Source organism: Myotis davidii, unplaced genomic scaffold (genome assembly GCF_000327345.1).
Source record: "Myotis davidii unplaced genomic scaffold, ASM32734v1 scaffold1007, whole genome shotgun sequence".
NCBI classification, from domain to species: Eukaryota; Metazoa; Chordata; class Mammalia; order Chiroptera; family Vespertilionidae; genus Myotis; species Myotis davidii.
Window position 1 is genome coordinate 24990 of NW_006298359.1, and position 19777 is coordinate 44766.

A 19777-nucleotide genomic window follows, 5' to 3' on the forward strand; every position below is an offset into this window, starting at 1 on the left:
GGTGTGGCCATTAAGGAAAAAAGTATGGAGTTTCCTCAAAAAATTAAATATGGAACTGCCATTTGACCCAGTGATCCCACTTTTAGGAATATATCCTAAGAAACCCAAAACACCAACCAGAAAGAATGTGTACACCCCTATGTTCATAGCAGCACAATTTACAATAACTAAGATCTGGAAACAGCCCACGTTCCCATCAGTAGACGAGTGGATAAAAAAGCCATGGTACATTTACACCATGGAATACTATGCAGCAGTAAAGAAGAAGGATCTCACCCTGACCAGTTTGGCTCAGTCGTTAGAGCGTCGGCCTGTGGACTGAAGAGTCCCAGGTTTGATTCTGGTCAAGGGCATGTACCTTGGTTTCGGCACATCCCCAGTAGGGGGTGTGCAGGAGGTAGCTGATGGATGTTTCTCTCTCATGGATGTTTCTAACTCTCTATCCCTCTCCCTTCCTCTCTGTAAAAAAATCAATAAAATATATTTTTTAAAAAAGAAGGATCTCTTACCCTTTGAGACAGCATGGAGAGACCTGGAGAGTATCACGCTAAGTGAAAGAAGCCAGTCAGAGAAAGACAAGTATCACATGATCTCAGTCAGATGTGAAATATAAGTAACAAAATAAACTGATGAACAGAGTGGATCCAGAGGCATGGAAGCATGGAACAGAGTGTGGAATCTCAGAGGGAAGGTAGGTGAGTAGGAGGTAATCAACCAAAGACCTTGTATGCATATATGCATCACCCATGGACACGAACAGTGGGGTGGTGAGGGCCTGCAATGGGCTTTTTCATACACCAATAAAAAGGGAGCAGGCTGGAAGGGGTCAATGTGGGGTGCGGGGGGGCCGGGGGGAACATATGGAATACTTTCAACAATAAAGGTGTTTTTTTTTAAATGGGTAAAGGCCCTGAATAGATACTTTTCCAAAGAGGATATACAGATGGCCCATAGACATATGAAAAAATGCTCAGTCACTAATCATCAGAGAAATGCAAATGAGAACTACAGTGAGGCATGACCTCAAACCTGCCAGAATGGCTACCATCAACCAATCAACAAACAAGTGCTGGTGAGGATGTGGAGAAAGGGAACCCTTGTACAGTGCTGGTGAGAATGCAGTCTGATGCAGCCACTGTGAAAAACAGGAGGGAGTTTCCTCAAAAAATAAAAAATGAACTGCGTTTTGACCCAGCAATCCCACTTCTGGGACTATCTCCTAAGAATCCTGAAACAGCAGTCAGAAATAATATATGAACTCCTATGTTTCATATATTTACAATAGTCAAGATCTGGAAACAGCCCAAGTGCCCATCAGTAGATGAGTGAATAAAAAAGCTGTGGTACATCTACACAACAAAATACTATGAGGCCATAACATAGGAAGGAGTTCATACCCTTTGAGACAGCATGGATGGATCTGGAGAGTATTATGCTAAGTAAAATAAGGCAGTCAGATAAAGACAAATACTTATATGATCTCACTAAATGTGGAATCTAATGAACAAAATAAACTGACAAACAAAATAGAACCAGAGGTATGGATACATGGAACAGACTGACAAATGTGAGAGGGGAGGGGAGGAGGGGAAACAGGAGAAAGGTGAAGGGATTAGCTAAAGAACATATATGCATTGCCTGGCCAGTGTGGATCAGTTGGTTGAGCGTAGTCCCATGTATCAAGAGGTCACCAGTTCAATTCCCAATCAGGGCACAGGCTGTGGGCTTGATCCCCAGTAAGGTGTGTGCAGTAGGCAGCCGATCTATGTTTCTCTCTCATGAATATTTCTCTACCTCTCCCTTCCTCTCTCTAAAAATCAATCCTATATAATAAAAGGCCAGTGACCATAACAGCGTAACAACCAGAACGACCCATCAACCAGTCGTTATGAGGTGCAGTGGTCCCTCCCTGCAGCCCACAGGCTCCAATCGCTGGATGACCAGTGGGGAACCATGGGGAACCAAGCGTGGGTGGCGCCAGGGCAGGACTGGGGATTGGTGAGCAGGCAGAAGGCAGACCTCTTGGTCCCACCCCCCAGCCCGCAGGCTCCAATAGATCACCAGATGGCGAACAGGTAACCAGGTGGGTGTTGGGAGGCGGGGCGGGACTGGTGAACGGGTGGGAGATGGCCCTGATCGCAGGCGAGGCCTAGGGACCCTACTCGTGCACGATTTCGTGCACTGGGCCTCTAGTAGTAATATATTTTTACATAGCCCATGGACACAGACAATAGTGTGTGGAGGGCCAAGGTGGGACAGGGGCTGGGTGGAGGTGGGCAAAGAGGGAGGAAATGGGAGACATCTGAAAGTCTCAACAATAAAAAGTTTATATGAAATAAAAATAGAAGTTTTAAAGAGAAGAGGGAAAACATGGGGTAAAGAAATAGAACCAACCTAGGACTCCCGACCGGAGAGTGAGGGAGAGCTGCGAAGCCGCAGATGCGTGGTGAGGCTGGAGGCCAAGTGCTCAGGGCACCTGAGGACACACAGCTTCCGACTGCACACCTGGGACAGTGTGTGGGAGGCAAGCAAAGCGCCAAGGCAACTGGCTCCAGGAAGACAAAGTTTGTGCAGGTGTCATTTTCAGACGTAATGAAGAATCTACTGAGCACTTCTGTGATCAAGGGGGGGTGTATGTGGTGACAGGAGCCAAGCTCCATCTACCCTCCCAAGTGGGGAAGCAGAGGATAAGGACCCAAACTCATGTTACCTGGAAAAAAATGAAGGTAAACACCAACATAGTCTGCTACAAGGATGAGCTGCCTGTGGGAGAAAAACAGACGGGGACTGTCTTTTGCAATAGCATTGTAGACACGTGTTACCATATGTGCAGCTGTATTTCATAAAAGACAACTTTGAAAACATGAATATAAAAAATTTAGTTTCAAAAGAATTTGTTGAATAAATCTTACTGGCAAATTTCTACACTAAGGTGGTACATTAGTATAGGAAACACTTTTATTATTTTGCAAGGGTCTTTTATGCTGAAACTTATCTCTTCCAGTTTATTCTGGAAGTATGATGCTCATAAAACTCATTAAAGCAACAATAACCTGAAAGTATTAATATATTGTTCAAATGGAAATGTTCCTTATTTAATAACTATTAGTTTTTAATTATACAATGATTAAAGTTTCAGAAATCTTACATAAAAATTCTTTCCAAGAAAAGATAAAAGGCATTTTGAGAATTATGAAATTAATAGAGGCCCAGTGCACGAAAATTCGTGTACTCAGGGGAGTCCCTCAACCCGGCCTGCGCCCTCTCACAGTCGGGGACCCCTCGGGGTATGTCCACCTGCCGACTTAGGCCCGCTCCCCGAGGGATCGGGCCTAAGCTGGCAGTCGGACATCCCTCTGGCAGCCCGGGAGCCGTCCTTCTTAGTGCTGCAGAGGAAGCAGGAGGGGTTCCCACCACTGCCACTGTGCTGGCCAGCCATGAGCCAGCTTCTGGCTGAGCGGTGCTCCCCTGTGGAAGCGCACTGACCACCAAGAGGCAGCTCCTGCATTGAGCATCTGGCCCCTGGTGGTCAGCGACCAGTCGTTTCGCTGTTAGAGTCAATTTGCATATTACCCTCTCATTATATAGGATTCCGTAAACAAAAGATTAGCTTAATAGAGTATTTTAGAGACAATCCACATCAATCAACAAAATAAATTTAAATATTCAAGAATATGCTAGTAATTTGTCTACCAGGATTCAAACGTGGATTAATGGGCCTTTTAACAACGGACACGTTTTGCATATATGTATTTAGAAGAGAAATCAATAAAAAAGTAAAGCATGAGTAAGTCAGCAATGAGTCCAGGCAGGAAGTGTGCTGTCTGAGCAGCGAATCTCAGGCACACACCGTGACCCCTTCGCTCTCTCCGACATGGCAACGAGGAGGAACACTCAGAACGAAGGAATGTCAGTCAGTTGATGTCAGGCTGCAGCTAGAATCCTTTGGGGCACTGCTTACTTTCCATGGTAGGATCTGGGGGTGCTGGGGAAACGACACACTTCCCAGGGGAGCCCCGTCCTGTGCACATGCTGGACCCGTGTTGGTTGGCCGAGGTCCCCTGGGGCTTTGGGGGCTTTCTAGCCGTGACAGCGTGTGCAGAGAACGGACAGCAAAGCCCGAGTTCTGAAGGCTCCGGTGGAAGCTGAGCCACTGCTGCCAACGGAACCACTGTGGTCAGACAGAGAAGGCCCGGCGACATCCGAGTTAGAATGGAACTCACTGGAATCCAGGCTGTCCAACAAGTTTTTATTGAGCACCTACTCTGCGCAGCACTGCACTAGGTGCCATGGAGAATACAAGAGAAATACAAGATATGGTACCCGCCCTCAAAGAGCTTACAGAACTAGACAGAAGTCGGATGTGCGTGACGGAGGCAGCATGTGGCGTGGAGGGTGTGCTGGCGAAGGGAGCAGTGTCCAGCGGCGGGGAGCAGCCGCTCAGGGCAGGGCAGGCAGAGTGCCTGCCATGGAAGGGCACGTTGCAAGGTGATCTGGCTGGAGCAGGGAGCTGTGCTATATAGTATATAGTATCACCATGCAGCTTCCCCCTGTGGGTACTATGGGGCCTGGACATAGGCTGGGACCTGGGTTGGGTCTGTGGGCAGATTTGCTTTAATTCCTCTCATGACATAAAGGCCCGTGGGCCTGTGGACGCCCACTGCCTGCCTCTCCCCAGCCCGTGCCAGGAGGATGAGGGGTGGAGCGGGAGCCAAGTGCCCACTGGAGAAGCTGGCCCAGCCCTGCAGCAGGGGAGGCTCTGCTGGGGGTGGGGTTGGGGTAGGGGGGTATTCGCCCTGTGCTTTCAGATGGACCACAAAGAGCATGATATCGTGGGTGTTTAAAAAAACTCTCCTCACAAGGACCAACCCATGAGGTCACTTACTGACCACTGGTCACAAGTGTCATCCCAAAGCCAAGGTATGTAGACCATCCCCGAGACCCGTGGCTGCAGGAGCCCCACCTACACCGTCTGGACCGCACACGCACAGCCCTGGTCTCCAGAGAGAGTGGTCTCTGCCCTCGACACCGGAGACCTCCGCTGGCCGCCAGGCGCCGGGGTCCAATGCCAGGGAGGCCTCGCTGCCTCTCCTTCCGTGCGTTTGCAGCCTTTTCCTAGATGTTTCCCTCTGTGCCGGGGCAGCTCTGTAAGGCGGCAGGGAAGGCAGCAGAGTGGACGGGGTGAGGGGAAGCTATGGGATCAGGGGACAGGAGTGGTCGGGGTGGAACAGTCCGCTGGTCTTTCCCAAGGACATGTGGCACGGAATGAGATGCTGGGCAAGAAAGCGCTGCCTGGCCTCTCACTCAGCAAAGACAGTGCAGGGCTGGGTCAGAGGCCGCAGGAGGGAGGGGAGGAGCCAGGTGGGAAGTGTGCAGAGGCCCTCCAGAGGCGGGGAAGAGGCGCCCTGCAGTGTAGGGGGAGCAGCAGCGGCCGTGGGGTCCCTCCTCTCCCTCCTTCAGGTGCTGGGCCAGGCATCTCCTTCCCCCTTCAGTCCTGGAATTCCCGAGGAGCCCCGTGGGTGGGGGCCCGGGCAGGCAGCGGAGGCTCAGGGCCTCAGCAGGAGGCGTGTCCCAGGCCACTTGAGCCACAGGAAGGGGACCAGGCGCCGGGTGAAGGTGGTGGTGAAGGTGTGAAGCAGCTCCTGCGACTCGGCGTTGGTGAAAGTCACGGCACCCCCTTCGTAATCCAGGGCGATGCCCACTCTCCGGGGCCGCGCTGCCGGGAAGAGCTCGGCCTCGGGGTCCGTGTTGGCCCAGATGCCCGCGGAGGAGAGGCGCAGCGCCCACACCCCGTCCTCCGGCCGCAGGGAGAGGTCTCCCTTCCTCTTCAGAGAGTCTCTGGCCACGCCCACCATGCAGCTTTCCAGAACTTCCTCCTCTTCTTCCTCCTCCTCTTCTTCCTCTTCGTCCCCCAATGATTCCTCGTCCTCATCTGTTTCCCAGTTGTCGTATCCATCTCCATAGCCAGCCTCCTCTTCCTCCTCCTCTTCCCCCTCTTCCTCCTCGTCCCCGTCCTCTTCATCCTCGGACCAGCCCTCCCTCTCCACCTCCACTTCCCAGTAGACCTTGCCCCAGGTGAAGCCCTTACTGCCGAGCACCCCCGGCTCACAGTCGAACTGCTGGGGGTGCAGGTAGGCGCAGTGGTACAGGTCGCTGTTGTAGGTCACGCACTTGCAGTCCTCCGACAGCAGCAGGGACCTGCTGGCCGACTGCGGGTCCAAGGTGACACTCACTATGGGAGCAAAGGAGGAGGTAACAGTGTCACCAGTGGGCCCAGAGGGCCACCCGTCTCCATGGTGTCCATGGGCAGGGCTGCCACACGGCACCACCCCAGGGGCCAGTCACACCGCACGCAGGGCACTCCCTGGCCTAGGCTGCCCTCCCAGTGGGCTCCAAATACGGAAGCATGTGATGAGGCTGAGGAGAGGAAACTGAGTCAGGGAAGGGACTGGCGGCAGGCCCTGTGAGGCTGGAACCACCAGACACGGACACAGGGCAGCGAAGGGCGAGACCATGTCGTGGAGCCTCCACTGCAGCGGAGGGCAGACAGTGGTCAGAGATGAAGTGGGGCTTGAGCTCTGCTGCTGGGAGGTTCTCCCTGTGGCATGAGGGGACTCCTGGCAGGGGACACCACCATCTCCGTGGGAACCGCCTGCTGGACACTCACCCGTCTTATATTCCAAGTCTCTTAGCAGCTTCCCTGTGGAGAAGAGAAGGACACCGATGGCCGCAGGCCCAGCACCGCGCTCCCTGCTCCCGAAGCAGCTTCGGACCCGAGAGCGGGGCCAGGAGGAGTGGGGCCCTCCCTGAGTCCAGCCCCGCTCCCGCCCCGCCCAGGCTCCCAGCCTTACCCTGGAATTCTCGCAGGCCTCGCTGCAGAGACACGAGTTTACCCGAGAACTCTCCTGTCCTTTTCTTAGCCACCCGGACAATGGGTTTCCCGAGCCAAAGCTTCTTCCGTGGGTACCTGAGGGGAGACATAACCTCGGCTGTGCTTGCATTCCAGTCCTCAGAACAAGGATGGAGGAGGGAGCAGGATCCCTCCCCACCACAGACAGAGAAACAGGCCAGAAACAAGAGCTGCGAGCGTCAGCAGGCTCAACCCCAGAGCCGTTCAGCTTACAGAGCCACCTCTCCCCTCACCACTTGACCGTCCCAGACGAGCAGAGCAGGCCGAGGTGGGGGGCGCACAGAGATCTTGCTCTGTGGACAGCAAGACTTGGGTTCAGGATGGTTCTTGCTTCCCAGGAGGAACCATGGGTGTGGGGACCTTGGGTACCGTTTCACTCCCCATTCATTCAAATGGCTAAGGTCAAGGCCAAAAGGGCGGGGGGCGGGGGGGGGCACGGGGACAGGCAGGGCAAGGCGAGGCGAGGCACACTCCAGCGAAGAAGCTGTTACCTGTTCAAGAGGTCCCTGGTGTCCTGGAAGGGAAGAAAGCACAGGATCAGCAAGTCGGGCCTCACTCACCTGCGCCAGCACCTCACAGACCGACGCGGGCCGTCCTTAGGCAGCTGCGGTTCTGGTGGAGTGTGGGTACAAGGGAAACAAATGATGACAGCAACCGGGCTGGGGCATGGAGCAGCAGGCCGGCTCCCGGCGGAGACTGGAAGTGGGAGGTGCTGGCCAGGTGAAGGCCAGGAAGGTAGGAAAGGACGGAGGGAGGCAGGGCCAGGCCATGCAGGCTGAACAGGAACAGCAGGGAGTTTAAACTTCGTTCCACGTACAGCAATAAACCACCGCCGGGTCCAGGAAGGCGAGTGATACACGCCACCTGCTTTCATGTGGCTGTGAGTCCAGGATCCATTCTCCCCTTCTTCCTTTTAATAACAGAACCCAGCAAAAACTCCATTTCCCATAGTCCCTGGTAACCAGGCCTGGCCATGAGATTAAGCTCCAGCCACGAGACATAAAGGGAAGCAATGACTACAACTTTGGGGTCATGTCCTTTACAAAAAGGAGGTTGCTTTCTGCTTCCCCTTCCCTTGGCCAACTTCTACATATTTAGGTGGTGAGCCCCACATTGACAACACAGCTGAGGACAAGGTCCCTTGAAGGGAGTGGAACCGGAGGAAGTCACCAGCTCTGTTGAGCTCACAGACAGCCCCCCCGACAGCCCCAGGCACCCCCCCCCACCCCCAAGGCTCCTGAGAGACAGACACACGACCTTGTTCATCTAGTCACGGCACTGGAGTGCGACACAGCAGCTGGCCAAATCCCCGCCACCCACCGCATGGTTGCCCTGTGCATGGCCGAGGGAGGTCATGTGAACTTGGGGGCCAGCCTGGAGGCTGCTGTGGACCAGGGGGAGATGGCAATGGGTCAGAGGCACCGTGACAAGGGAGACGGGGGCCCAGGCATGTCTGAGGCAGGTCGACCGGGCATGAAGGGCAGACCGTGGCTGGAGAAGGGAGACCGTGCTGCCGTGGGTGACGGAGACAGGGTGGAAGGCGAGGGGGTTCTTGTGAGGTGCTGGTTATTTCCCTTGTGAGTCTAGAGCAGAGGTGGGCAAACTTTTTGACTCGAGGGCCACAATGGGTTCTTAAACTGGACCGGAGGCCAGAACAAAAGCATGGATGGAGTGTTTGTGTGAACTAATATAAATTCAAAGTAAACATCATTACATAAAAGGGTACGGTCTTTTTTTTTTTTTTTAGTTTTATTCATTTCAAACGGGCGGATCCGGCCCGCGGGCCGTAGTTTGCCCACGGCTGGTCTAGAGCCTCCACAGCAGTCTACATTAAGTTTTGTCTTCATGTCACTCATTCATTAATTAAGCGCCCCCTACATGCCAGGCCCTGCTCTAGCAGCCTGGGTTACAGCAGTAAGAGCCGCCCATCTCTCCCGGTTGGAGCGACCTGCAGGGGAAGAGACAAGGAGTCACCCCCACAAAGCTTTACATGACAGGGTCACCTGAGGCGCGCCAGGAGCCGCGGCAGGAGGAAGAGCAGGGCGGAGGGCCTGGGGAGGGCGGAGGTTTGGGGACAAAAGCCTGGGCGTTTGTGGCTGCTGAACGTCCAGACGCCTCGGGAGGCAGCAGCTCTGCTGCAGGGAAGGACACGTGAGAAGTCAGAGCTACACATGCCCCGCCAGGAAGCAGCTGCCAGACCCCGCGGCGGCATTTCTGGCCGATCCTTCCTCACAACAGGAAGTCCAAGCAGCTAGAGGGCTGGGCGGCAAGTCGGAGGCAGGGAGTGCCAAGTCTGCAGAGGGAGGTGTGCAGAAAGGCAAAGAGATGGGCAGTGGGAGCCGCTTAAGGGATAAAGGTGCTGAGTGGCCGGAGACGGTGGGACCGGAGACCAGTGCAGGAACCCTCCTCCCAAAGGACACAGAGGGGACCTGGGGTGCTGGCCACCTGCAGCCACGCACAGGTCTCGCCCGACATGGGCGTTTGTGAGGCAGGCAGTGCGTTGCGGCCAGCCGGGTGGGGCACACGCCTGGGTGCTGACGAGAGCATCACAAAGGGCTCTTCCCAGGCAAGGAAGGCAACCCGCAGTGGATGCCACCAAGTCTGCCCAGGGCTGGTCCAGGCGGGACGTCCGCGCCTTCCGGCCACTCCTCTCTGTCCCCTTTAGCACCTCCATGAGCTCCCCAGTCCAGAGCCTCCTTTCCTTTTCTGTCCCCTGGTTAAAGCCTTTGGGCACCTTGAGTCCGTTGCTTCCTGGCACCCTCGTGTCTCCAGCAAACCTCTGCACCAGCTCCCACCCTGCAGCACCTCAAGCTTCCTGCCCAGTGGCGGGCAAACAGCCCTGGGGAAGAATGACAGCCAAGGGGTCGGCTGTCCAGTGCCCTTGTAGCAAAATCTACACAAACATAGACAACACCAATTTCCTGCACCGGCTTGAAGCAGACACCCAACTCTCTCCCCGCCCCCGCCCCCGCCCCCACCCCAGGCAAGGCTTCAATCTGAGGCTCTTGCCCCCGCCCTCCCCCCCCAGCTCCTGTGGGTGGATGAGCACCCCTGGGGCACATGCAACTGCAGGTCAGCCGCCAGCACCTGCGCCCTCTGCTCCAGGCACAGTGCACATGGGTCGGGGATGGCTGTGGGGAAGGAAGGATGCTCGTCCCTGAAGGGGAAGAAGACACCGGGAGGGGAGAGGCAGCAAGTGACCCAACCAGAGTCTGAGAGAAATCTGAGGCGATAGAATGCCATCTGTAGGAAAGGGCGGAGCCAGAGACACACATTGTTTACAAGAGAGAAAAGCACGAGAGCGCAGACAGACGCTGGGAGCGAGGACCTGGGAGTGAGAACCAGACTGGAGCTCTGGCCGACTCCTGACCTGCCCATGGCCAGGAACTCTCTGACCCTCAGTGACCACGGTGAGGCTGCACTGAAGGACCTATAGCCCTGCCAGTCCTGAGTCCTGCATTCACCAGGACGGAGAGGGCTGGAGCCTCCTGCCGCCTGGGTCCGAGCTGGCCCAGGCGCCGAGAATGTGCCCTGCCCTCTCCGCCAGCACCGACACAGGCCCAGCCACCGGCCATGCAAGGGGAGGGACCGCCACACTGGCCTCCCTGGCCCACGAGAGCAGAGGGAGGGGCGCGGCCCACGGTGCCGAGCCCTGCCTGCAGGACCGACTCCCGGGGAGGCTCGGAGTTTGGCCTGTGGAGCCATTTCAGCTTGGCCAGCTGTCTGTCCTACGGCCCAGGCCTCCTCCTTTCTCAGCATCAGGAAGAGTTCCAGAGGCAACTCACCTGTGTCCGTCTCTGCCCTGCAGTGGCTCCGAGTCCCAGAGAAACACTCGCCCACACTGACCCTCCAGCCCTCTCCGCCCCCCTCCTCCCCGCTCCCAGCTTTCACAACTTCAGCTGCAGAACCACAAAGAGCTTCCATGGACAAGTCTGCTAGGGCGTGTGAGACGTGTCGGAAGATGGCTCATGATGCTGGTGATGAGGATGGAAGATAGCTCTGGAAGTACTAGTAACCTTCCCCTCCACCGCAATATTTTTAAACTTCGTGGGAAACTTACTTTTTGAAGTGACACTATGCCAGCCATCGCATGCTGGAGGCTAAGTCCAGCAGGTCGTAATTATGCAAGAAGTTCATCAAAAGACTGATGAACCTAGGGGCTCCAGCAGGGCTGCAGATCTGCACGTTACTGCCTGCTGCCAGACAGCTAGCTGAGGGCAGTTCCCCGACCTGATAACCCTTATTGTTTACCAATCCTTACCTTTGATGTGTGTATATGCTTCGCTGGAGGGCAAAATGTATTAACAAAGAGCTAGGGGTCCGGAGATTTGGAGAGCTTGGTCACTACAACTGAGTTTCCGTCTGGCCCTCCAAAATGCCTTCCAAATTCATGTTTCTTGTCTAGTCTCTCTCACTCATGTATGCACAGCCCCTTCTCCAGATCCCTTGAACCTGGCAGATGCTGAGAAAGACCCGGCATCGCACTTTACGCTCAAGCAACCACTGGAATAAGTGGGCGAGCAGGGTTCCCAGCCCGTGTCTCAGAGAAGAAAGCCGAGGCCCCAAGGCCTGCAAGCCCACAGCAGGACAGGCCTGCCGCCCGGTGCCCAGCCCCGCCCCCAGAAGGCTTCTCACCTGCATGAGCTCTGCGGCCGGCTGCTGGGCCTTGCCCTCCAGCTCAGAGATGACCAGCGCCAGCCGGGCCAGCTCCCCGCTGCCCCTGGCCTGGCACTTCTCCCTGCCCTCGGCGAGCTCCTGCTCCAGCCTGGCCAGCTGGTCCAGCAGGTGCTGCTCCCGCTCCCGCAGGAACTGGTGGCCCTGCGCAAACTCGGCCACGACGTGCTGCCTCTGCTCCCGGAGCTTCTGCTGCGGGGTGGGAAGGGCAAGGGTGACGCCTCCGCCTGGCGGTGGGAAACCCCTGCAGGATCTGGTGTAAGCGGCGCCAGGCGCTCTTCTCCCCGCCCACGAATCCCAAGCTCAGGCTGGGGGCCTTTCGCGCATCCCTGGGCCAACCTCCCGCCTCAAAGAAGTCAGTCACAGAGCAGTCCAGCCGCCTCGGGACTGGAACTCTGCCTGCCTGCTAGCTGCCTGGCTGCTCAGCCTGGTACCAGTTCCAGGAAAACAGTATGTTCCAGGGTCTCCTGAGCACTAGTCTCTGCAGCCGCCTCTTCCAGGAAGCTCACGGACTGCTCTCCTCCAAGCCGACCAACCCTCGCCCCAGCACCGGGCCCTGCACAGGGCCGCACCAGTGACCTCAGCAGGTCTGCGCAATGTCTGTGCTCAGGGACCATGACCTTGCCTGCCCCTGAATCTCACTGCAAGTCCAGGCGGGGATCTGGTCAGTGTCCTGTGCCCGCTGACTGAGGGTGGGCTGCGTCCACACACCAGGGCCTGGAGGTGCACCTTGAACTTGAGCTGTGTTTCCTGCCTCCCTCTCCCTCTCCCAGGGCCCAGTGGCTCATGGCAGGCCTGGCCCCAACATCCCTGCAATGTCCACTTCCCACAGAAAACTGGAACCCGCCTCTACTGAGGTGCACAGGTGCTGCCTGTCGCAGCGGCGGCGGCCACCGGCATCCTCAGCCCGCCCTCCTTCTAGTCCCGGTGGCCCCACGCTGCAGCAACCACGTCTCTCCTCTGAAAGGGAGAGCAGAGCCACCCTTCCTTGGTCCCCACACCCTGGCTCGCCCTCACAGTGGTGGCTCCACAGAGGTGAGTCACAGAGGAGGGACCTTAGCTGACAGCTAGGCAACCCCCTCAGATCAGGAAGCAGGCCAAGGCCAGAGCTGCTGGGCAGGCTGGCCTGCTCCTCGACCAGCCCAGAGGCCTGCTGCCAGGCCGCGGCCGTAGGCTTCCCCTCACAGCCTCACTTACCAGCGCAGCCAGGATATCAGCTTCTCCCTTCGCCTGACAGCCCTGAATTTTGTCTCTGTCTCTCCTTAGAACACTCAGGTGGTTCAGGATTTTTTCCTGCAGAAAGACAAGCAGTGGGGACAGGTGGACGCTCTGGGCGGGGGCGGCAGGGTGGACTCAGGCTGAGCCCTGGGCCGGCAAGAAGCCTTCAGCCGTGGGCCAGGCCGGCCTCCAGGCGGGCAGAGCGCCGGGCGGGTGAGGCTTACCCTGTGGGGCTGGGCGGCCTTCTCCAGCAGCACGGCCGTGTGGGGCTTGTGCTCCCGGGACTCCCGGCACAGCACGCACAGGAGCTGCCCATCATCCTCGCAGTAATAGTGCAGCTTCTCCCGGTGCCGCTCGCACAGCCTCGCGTCCTGCTGCTCCCGGGCTGCGTCCCCCAGCTGCCTGCCCTTGTCCACCTTCAGCCGCTCAATGTTCTCCACCAGGCTGGCCAGCTGCCACACGGGGCGGATGTTCTCCTTCTGAAAAGGTTTCTTGCAGAGGGGGCAGGCGGGGCGGGCCCCCAAGGTGGCGCAGATGTCGGTGGTGCAGCTGCGGCAGAAGACATGGCCACAGTCGATGGTCACAGGGTCCCGCAGGTAATCCAAGCAGATGGAGCAGGTCACCTCCTCCTCCAGGCTGCGCAGCGGCGCTGCCGTGGCCATGCTGTCCTCGGTCCTGGGCTCAGAGGCCTCTGCTCACAGGTGGGGCTCCTGCTCCTTGGAGACCAGACATGGAATCAAGAGCAGACCCAGCAGAGGGCGGAGCTGGCAGCCCGCACAGGGCCGCCCCAGCAAGCAGCAGACTTACCAGCTCCCACAGGCGCACCAAACAGCAGTGTGAGAGCGGCTGACTGACCATCTAGTCCACCCCACTTTGCAGATAAGGAAACTGAGGCAGAGGGCGCAGCCTGGTAGAGCGGGGTCAGGAAAGCAGTCCTGCCTCCAGGTCCTTTCCTTCCATCAGCTGGTGCAATTATGACAGAACGGGGACCCGAGGGCTCTGCTGGGAAACTCATGACAAATCACAAACCTGCAACGTCCAGTAGGCAGTGCTCTCAGCTGGGCAGTCACAGGCTGCACAGCTACTCCTTCAGGTTTCAAAGACTGAGCACGGGGCTCTTCACAAGACCCAAGAAGCACCAGCAGCGTGAGCTCTGGCACTTCCTGTGCAGCGTGTCCCTGGGCTGGGCTTTGGGGGTCTGGTTCTCATCCCAACAGTGGGGCTCGACCGGGGCCTGCAGAGCACCCCTTGACCACTGGACTCGCTCCCAGCTGTGCCTCCCACAGAGCTGGCCCGGCCGCTCTGCGAGGAGCGAGGGGGGCCGTCCCGGCTGGGCTCACCGACACCACGGCAGGATGCCCGCCGGGACTGCGCTGTGTGCCGAGGGCCCGGGCCCCGCTGAGCACAGCTGAGCACGGGAGGACTTCGGTCCGTTTACCTTTGCCGCCCTGGCCCACTTCCTGACCGGACAGCTGCCTGCTGCCCCTGACTCTGTGTGACAATAGAGAACTGTTCTGAGAACTCTGAGCCTGTGTAGCCACCCATAGAGTGGAAGGTGACACTTACCTCCAAGGTTTCCTAAGTGGGCGGAGCGAAAGCATTATGCTGCAAGTCCTGACCCTGAGCACAACACCCAGAAAGTCTAGGAGAGAGTGCAGAAGCCTGGCTCCAAATCCAGGAGTGTTCCGAGCTCTAGAGGCAGAGCGAGACGTAAAGTGGCAGCGAGAGGAAGCGCTCGAGGGGCAGGCAGGGCGGACCTTGCTCTGCTGTGGATCCTGGCCGCACGGAGCAGTCGGGAGAGGGCAACAGAGGGCAGCAGGGGCACACGGGCCACGGCGAGGCTGGAGCGAGTGCACACGCGCCGGAAGTCAATGCCATCAGGACTGTGTCCGCTGAAAGTCCATCGCAACAGAGCCCCGTGGCCCCCGGGCCCTTTCACGCAGCGACAGGAATGAGCTAGAAATGACCCCCAGGCTCTAAGACCCAAAGGAAAAGCAAAGCACGGATGTAATGTCTACTTCACGAGGACCTGAAGGGAGACAGCAGTGCTCCGTGTAGTGAGTGCTGGCCTGGCGAGGGCCTGGCACACTGCCAGCAAGGCGACGGCACGCTCCACTCCGAGGGACACACGGAGGTGAAAAACAGGTACACACAGAGCTCACAAGAAGGGGCGGGGTTGAGTAATTTAACTGGCAAACGAGGTAATAAAATGTTTAGGATAATAAGGCTAGTAAAGTCGTAGGCAGGGCTGGGCCAGCTCCCTGGCTGCTTGCTGGGCACGAGCTGTGGCGAGGAGGGTCCTGGGCTGGGAGTCACCCCGGCACCCCGTGGAGAGCTCTGAGGTTAAAGGTGGAGGCCATTTCCTTTGCTCTGTTGGGGCTGGGACTTCCTTCTGTTGCCATTCCCGGAAGGATCAGAGGGCTGTGAAGAGCCAGCCACAGTGCCCCACCAGCCTGCCAGGCGGGCACCGCCCTCACGAGAGCAGCCTCCTCCACCCGGGCATGCGGGCTCCGAGGCAGCTTTAAATCCCAGAAACCATGTGAACACGATCCCACACATATTCAAACAATAACACAGTCCAGGGGTCACAGAAGAAGAGTGGCGAGTAAGTGCGGGAGGGGCAGCAGATTAGGAAAACATCCTCATGATACGACAAGGGTCTTTACTGGATGCTAAAGCCACGAGGTGCTGGGGGACAGGATAGTCCCACGAAGCCAAAGTACTTCCCAATGGGTTAGTGCTTCCTAATGTGCCTTGATAAGGGAGACCTGTGACCACCTCAACCAGTGCCCAAACCAGCCTCGCTGAGAGGGACGAGCTGGCGCGCTTCCCCGGATGACTTACCCTGTGGCGCCTATGACTTACACGTCACCTTGCAAGTAGTCCTGCACAAATGTTTGACCTAAATGAACTGAATCAGGCACTTAGACCTAACTTCCAGTTTACAGAAGATCTGAGGGAATGAGGAATGAGCTAAAACACATCATGAGGAAACAATCAGCTAAGTCCAGAAGATAGGACATTCCACAAAAAAACTGCCCTGGTCTTTTACTTACTTACTAGAGGCCCAGTGCATGAAATCCGTGCACTGGTAGGGTCCCTAGCGGCTGCCGGGGCACCGGGGCCTCCCTCCCTTCTCCCAGCTGGCCCTGCCCCCTGGTCAAACTCCTGGATGAACTCCGGGTCAAAGGGACAATCTGCATACTATGCTTTTATGATATAGAATTTATTTTTAAAGATTTTTGAGAGAGAGAGGAAGGAAGGGAAAGGGAGAGATAGACATTGATGTGAGTGTCACATCGATCAGCTGCCTCCTGCACGCCCTCTACTGGGGATTGAGCCCTCACCCCAGGCATGTGCCCTGACCAGAAATGGAACCGTGACCTCCTGGTTCATGGGTTGATGCTCAACCACTGGGCCACACGAGCCAGGCGTCTCCTGTTTTGTTTTGTTTTTTAAAGAGGCATAAAAATAGTTTTGGGACAATTAAGGAAATCTGACAAAGGACTAGAGTAGTATGGAGTATTGTTAATTTTTAAAATGGTATTTACTGAGGTTGTGAGAAGGTCCATATTTTAGGCAGTGTGGGCTGCAGTACTTAGGGCTGCATACCTACGACTTACTTTTAAATAGTTCCACAATAACAAAAGTTAGAAAAACCTTCTGAGGAGAGGGGCTAGTTTTCTATCCAGGGTCTGCAGTACCAAAGGTGCTCAAAATCACGACTGGAGAGCCCATGGTGCTCAACAGCTTAAAGAGTCAAGGCCCACGTGCCCAAGCGATGCCTGGATCAGAAGAACTGAAGACAAAACTGCCCGTCCAGGACCATCTGTCTGAGAGTGTGACAACCAGACAAGGGAGACAAACGAAATGTGTTACCGCGTCTATGCTCACATCCATCTCTGGGCTGCACGCTCCCCAGCATGGTCCAGCGTGCACCGGAAGGCAGTGCAGTGCATCGCTGGACCCGTGTTAGACCCAGGTGTCAATCTGTGGGTGGACCATCCAGGTTCAGCCTTGGGCTCTGCAGCGCGATGGCCAGGTAACTAACAACTTCGTGGAGACAGCATTTATTTAGGACCCACCTTATAGCCGTTTTTCACGTTACCCAGCGTTCAGGATACTCTCCTAAGGACACGAGGACCGGCCGGGCAAGCACCTGCCGGAGGGCACACGGCTAGGAAGCTGTGTCCCGCAGATGCCTCGCGACCCAGGACTGTTCCCTACCCAGGCAAACTGTGAAAGGGGCCTTAACAGCAAGCAGCTCCTTTGTCCGGAAGCTCGGATGAGGTCACCTTCACGGAAGGGCTTTATAAGCTGCAGTGCTGGCCCATGAAGGGGCGCATGCTGCTGCTGACACCGGCCACGAGCACCTCATCGTAAGTGACAGGAAGCAGCACTGGAGCACAGGCCCTGGCAGATCCGACAGACAGCTGCTCACCACCCCGGGCCCAGTCCTTTCAGGCCCAATGCAGAGACCCGCTCCAACCTTCCCCGAGCTGGAAAACACTCAGTGAGGACATGGCCCACCCCCTCCCTTCACCCAAATGAGAATTCTGAAACCCGACTGCAGGGCAGCAGGCCTTCTGTGCCCTCAATACACCAGAAGCTGGCTGCAACTCGCCAGAACCAGGCAGAACTGGACACACCCCCACCTTTTTGAGTTCCCCATCTCTATAACCACCCTCCCAGAACTCCCTCGGTCTCATAACCACCTCCTGGGCATCTGTCCTCAATCTGTCGGCAGAACGGCTGAGGGGACTATGTGACTTCCTGCCGCAGATTTAGGATGTGGGTGCCATGCATGATTCGTGGCTGTGAGAATCACTGAGCTACCAACAAGCTCAGGGAGGCAATGCCAAGAATGCCCACACCTATGGGTAGACACCTGCACTCCCCACCCACCCATTCCAGAGGGAAAGATGGGAACTCGGGCCCCTTGCTCCTAACAGCTGTCAACCACTGCCCTAGCAGGTGCTAAACGCTCCCTCAACTTCCTGTGGCTTCTGCCACCCCACACCCTCCTGCCCGCCTCCTGCTGCCTCGGGCTCCTACTGCCCCAGAAGGAACCCAGAAGACACTGAAGCCCAGACGTGGACTTCAAGACCCAGAGCAGTGAGAGGAGGGGCCTGCATTTGCATCCGGCCTCTAGACTGCTTCTCGAACTCATGTTTGAGGCTCCAAACAAATCCCCTTCTTCCTTGCAATCCCAAAGCACTTGGCCGAGAGCTCCATGCTCTGTAGGAACCCCGCTTACGGGTGGCATAATGCATCCAACAGGTTACTAGGCATGTATTGGGTGCCTACCAAATATGGCAAAGTCCCGTCCTCCCAGAACTTAAATCTAGGGACATAACTGAGTGAACTTTTCTTTAGAAGCTGAAACCAGAGCTGCTTGTGGGGGTTCTGCAATGCTCACGGGTCCCCCGAGTTACTGAAGCCTCCTGTCTCCCTTGCCGGGTGCCTTCCTTTAGTCCCTCAAACAGACCCTGTGTCAAAACTGCCTTCCACTGCCTCAAACCTCTACTGGCGCCAGGTGCTCCAGGGACAGGCGATCCCCGTCCCACGCCTGGCGAGGCCCCAGGTCCTCCAGGCCAGGTCTTGTCTCCAGGCTCATTTCCTGCCACTTCCCACCTCAAACTCCACCCCACGACCAAGGCAGACCCCTCTCTGAGCCTCCAGAGGCACCAGCTCTTTCCTGCCTAGCCTTTGAGCCTTTGCAAGTGTGACCCCCTCTGCAGAGAGCCCACTCCTGTTCCATCTTGAAGTCTCAGCTGAAAGCCACCTCCTCTGGCAAATCATTCTCGGCCCGATAGAGCTGGACGCACCCACACTGCACGGTGTACTTCTCTGCAGTCGAGGGCTGACTGATTTAATACCAGCTTTTCCCAAACCTCAGCTGGTCTGCCTCACCCAGAATCCACGCAGTGCCTGCAGAGGCCCTGGCTGAGGAGTGGGAGGAGCGGCAAAGAGCACCCGAAGCCCACGAAAGGCTTCCTGAGCGTCTGCGAGCCCCGGCGAGGTGTCAGCCGTGGTCCTGCTCTGCAGCAAGGTGACGCGTCACACTCCCTCCGCCAGCAAGAGCCGTCACCACCAGTCAGGGAGCCAGGAACAGCCAGAAACCAGGAGAGGAGGACACGGCAGCTGTGGTGTGTTCTACGTGGCGACAACCGCTCTCCCCTCTTCCAGTTTTACCTCCGTGTGCAAAGAGCTGGTCTCCGGGCTTTGAGCTTCAGAGGAATGGAATCATATTGCATTCTGGGAGGGGGACTACCAGCATCATGTTTGTGAGGTTCAGTCATGTGATTGTGAGCTGACTGTTCATTTTCGTTGCTTTCTGACTATAGAATTCTACTTCTGATATAGTCTATTTTGATGGCCATCTAGGTTGTCTCCAGTTTGGGACAATCACAAACACTGCTCATTTCTGCACACATATCCTAGTACCTACAGACAAGGAGAGGCAGCCTCAACCGCCTGCACCAATGCACGTTTCCACCAGCAGGCAAGCCACACCCACACCTGCTATTGTCAGCTTTTCAGTTTCTGCCAATCTAGTGGATGGAAAATAGAATCCCACTGTGTGTGTGTGTGTGTGTGTGTGAGAGAGAGAGAGAGAGAGAGAGAGAGAGAGAGAGAGATAAAAAAAGGAAAAGAAAAGAAAGAAAAAGAAACCACACAAGAGGCCCAATAAGAGGCAACAGAATCCTACAGCAGGTGCTCCTTAATCCAACAGTAAGTGCTCTAAGGGTTTGTCTTTTGGGGAGAGGGTTCAGCCAGCTTACATTCTTCCAACCGCTTCTGGGGGTCCCTGCTGCAGGCGAGCTCGCCCTCAGCTCAGGAGTGCAGCAAGAGGTCTAGTCAAGACCCCTGGCCACAGTGCTGGCTTCAGAGATGAGAAAATGACTTACTACAGCCAGTCGCAAGGAGGCCTCGCGGAGACATGGGGGAAAGATTCTTGGGGTTTCTCCAGAA

At 56.5% G+C, this 19777-nt stretch overlaps 1 protein-coding gene across 4 annotated transcripts; it reads right to left on the reverse strand.

Annotated features, from left to right (window-relative positions):
• Nucleotides 1-4549: 4549 nt before the first annotated feature.
• TRIM26 (tripartite motif containing 26) lies at nucleotides 4550-15892 on the reverse strand. Of its 4 annotated transcripts, XM_006774030.2 has the most exons (8): nucleotides 14369-15892; nucleotides 13027-13518; nucleotides 12782-12877; nucleotides 11546-11776; nucleotides 7402-7424; nucleotides 6852-6967; nucleotides 6668-6700; nucleotides 4550-6232 (listed from the first exon to the last, which is right to left on the reverse strand). In XM_006774030.2, the coding sequence occupies exons 2-8, from the start codon at nucleotides 13462-13464 to the stop codon at nucleotides 5547-5549; spliced, it is 1623 nt and encodes a 540-aa protein (XP_006774093.1). In that variant the 5' UTR covers nucleotides 13465-13518; nucleotides 14369-15892; the 3' UTR covers nucleotides 4550-5546. The 4 variants fall into 4 exon arrangements, with proteins under 4 accessions (XP_006774093.1, XP_015426143.1, XP_015426142.1 ...); XM_015570657.1 differs by lacking the exon at nucleotides 14369-15892 and having other exon boundaries at nucleotides 11546-11773; nucleotides 13027-13603; XM_015570656.1 differs by lacking the exon at nucleotides 14369-15892 and having other exon boundaries at nucleotides 13027-13603.
• Nucleotides 15893-19777: the final 3885 nt, after the last annotated feature.